Consider the following 2,423-nt stretch of genomic DNA (forward strand, 5'->3'; position numbering starts at 1 on the left):
CAGTCTACTACGAATCTAATGTCCTCAGCCACAGCAGTCAGGTTGTACGACACTGAAAAAAGTTAGTGTGCTGCACTTTTTGTAGATCTGTCCAAAGCTTTTGATACAGCTAGTTGTGTTAAATAAGCAGTTTTATATTGGTTTTGATGATTCTGTTTACAGCTGGTTTAAATCCTGTCACTCAGGTAGAGTTCAATCTGTTGTTTTGGAGGCGTCCCACAAGTATCTACCTTGGGTCCCATGCTGTTGATGACTTGTGGGAGGAGCTGTTGATGATGCCGCACGTGCAACCCACTGGCGGTGGATAAACAGGAAACAGCTGATAGCAGGAATTAGCGAGCAGCTAGTAGCAAGAGGGAAATGCAAACCTGACAGACACTGTAAAGATGAGCAACTGGGGAGACAAAGAATTGCGCGCTCTCCTTGCCCTCGCAAACGAAGAGGCCATTAACTGTCAAATGACGGGGAGGGTGAAGAACGGGCCGACTTATGAGAGAATCACCGAAGGACTGACCAGCTGCGGCTTCCCTCCCACGTCACTGTTTACATCACACACTGAGCTACACGTTTTGTTACTTGCTCACGCCCCCCATTGCCCCGAAAAAGGCACATTCTGTATAAACAAAAGTAGGTAGGCGGCATTTTGCCGCACTCCCCGGTTTTGTTTTTATACTGCCAATGCTGAAAAAAGACTGATTGGGCTTTCCTGCAAATTTGCACAACTCCTGTTTAAAAAGGGCTAGTTTTGTAAAAGTCGTTTTGCTGGGATTGTGACGCTCAAAAAAATGTTTCCACTGATTTATAGACGTCTCTCTCCCAGTGTTAAGTCTATAGAAAGTCGTTTTGGGCCTGATGGCATCAAGTGATGGACCTGGCCACTACGAAAATTGGATTCAAAGCCCGGGTGTTTTGGTGCGCACCCGAGTGTTATTACTGTGTTCACACCTGCCCAAATGAACCGCAGTTAGGGGGCAAACGAACTTCGGTACGATTGAACTGAACCAAACAGGGCAGGTGTGAAAGCACCCTTAGATTTACTGTAACATTTGTCCACTAAATATGAAGGTACAACAAGCAGCCAATCAGCCTTTGACGGATGGCGAAGCCTGTTTTGAGGTTTTTGGATCACTAATACCATACTAATGCTCGACTCCGTACAGATAAACAAAACTCACATTTCTTATTTTTAATAACAACAATTTTGATAAGTAAACAAGTCAAAACAAACACCAGACATTTAAACACTGATTTCTTATCAAAAAAGAATTTTAATTTCAGTTTGACTTGAACCTTTCATAAATACATCAAATCACTTCAGAGGTTTAAGTGTACTTGTCACGTGAGGGTTTCAGACTCACGATGCACATTAAGGTTACAGGCTAATAGAAAACGGTATTTATATTCACACTGCTACATACTGTAGATACAACTGATTACACACACAATTATAAAACAGGCCTCAGCATTAAGTCTCTGATTCTGTCTCAGGCTGTTTTCCCATCTGTCTCCAGAACAGAACAATAATCATGAACTCAAAGTCATTTTCATTTGTCATCATTGTCCTCCTCGTCTTTCTTCCTCCTCCTCCTCCTCCTCCTCCTCCTCCTCCTCATCCTCCTCCTCCTCCTCCTCCTCCTCACATCTTTCAAACCGGCCTCAGAAGTCATCATCGTCACATATATCCAAATACACGTCGAAGGCTTCTCGGTTGCAGTTTCCATCGGGGGTGAACACGTACTTATGGAAGGTGCCGTCCACACATATGGCTGCAGGAGGGCAGACAACCAGTTAAATAACTTCATTTGTTTTCAAGCAACACTGAGTCGAACAGTGTGATACAACAATGTGAGGAGCTCATGTCTAGCTTGTTGGCGTTCAATGCTGTGATTGGCCAGTGATGAGTGAAGTGCTGCTACGAACTGCCATCTGAAGTGTTGGAGGATGATTAAAGTCACGTGGAAAGAATAAAAAAGAAACTTAAAGATCATTTGGTGTTAAAAGGTTTTCAGCTGAAGAAGATATGATACAGGATATTTCATGTTAGTTTAATGAGACCAAGGCTTTGTCGCTCCTCTGTGGTGCCAACAAAACCTACAGCATGTGGAAATGACAAATAAAATAAAAATTAACTTACTGGCCACTTTATTAGGTACACCTGTTCAACTGCTCCTTAACGCAAATAGCTAATCAGCCAATCACATGGCAACAACTCAATGCATTCAGTCATGTAGACATGGTGAAGACGAGCTGCTGAAGTTCAAACTGAGCATCAGAATGATGAAGAAAGGTGATTTAAGTGACTTTGAACATGGCATGGTTGTTGGTGCCAGACGGGCTGGTCTGAGTATTTACTGGGATTTTCAGCACAACCATCTCTAGGGTTTACAGAGGATGGTCCCAAAAAGAGAAAATAGCCAAAATGC

The 2,423-nt window shown here is 43.0% G+C and overlaps 1 protein-coding gene across 1 annotated transcript in view; it reads right to left on the reverse strand.

The window, feature by feature from the left end:
* Positions 1–1,247: 1,247 nt before the first annotated feature.
* wdr45 (WD repeat domain 45) overlaps positions 1,248–2,423 on the reverse strand; it is a 7,561-nt gene continuing 6,385 nt past the window's right edge. The window contains exon 11 of the mRNA XM_050052609.1: positions 1,248–1,766. Coding sequence (XP_049908566.1) covers positions 1,657–1,766 — 110 coding nt within the window. The 3' untranslated portion in view covers positions 1,248–1,656. The remainder of the gene's footprint in view (positions 1,767–2,423) is intronic.

The sequence above is a fragment of the Epinephelus moara genome, chromosome 9, assembly GCF_006386435.1.
Source record: "Epinephelus moara isolate mb chromosome 9, YSFRI_EMoa_1.0, whole genome shotgun sequence".
Classification (NCBI taxonomy): domain Eukaryota; kingdom Metazoa; phylum Chordata; class Actinopteri; order Perciformes; family Serranidae; genus Epinephelus; species Epinephelus moara.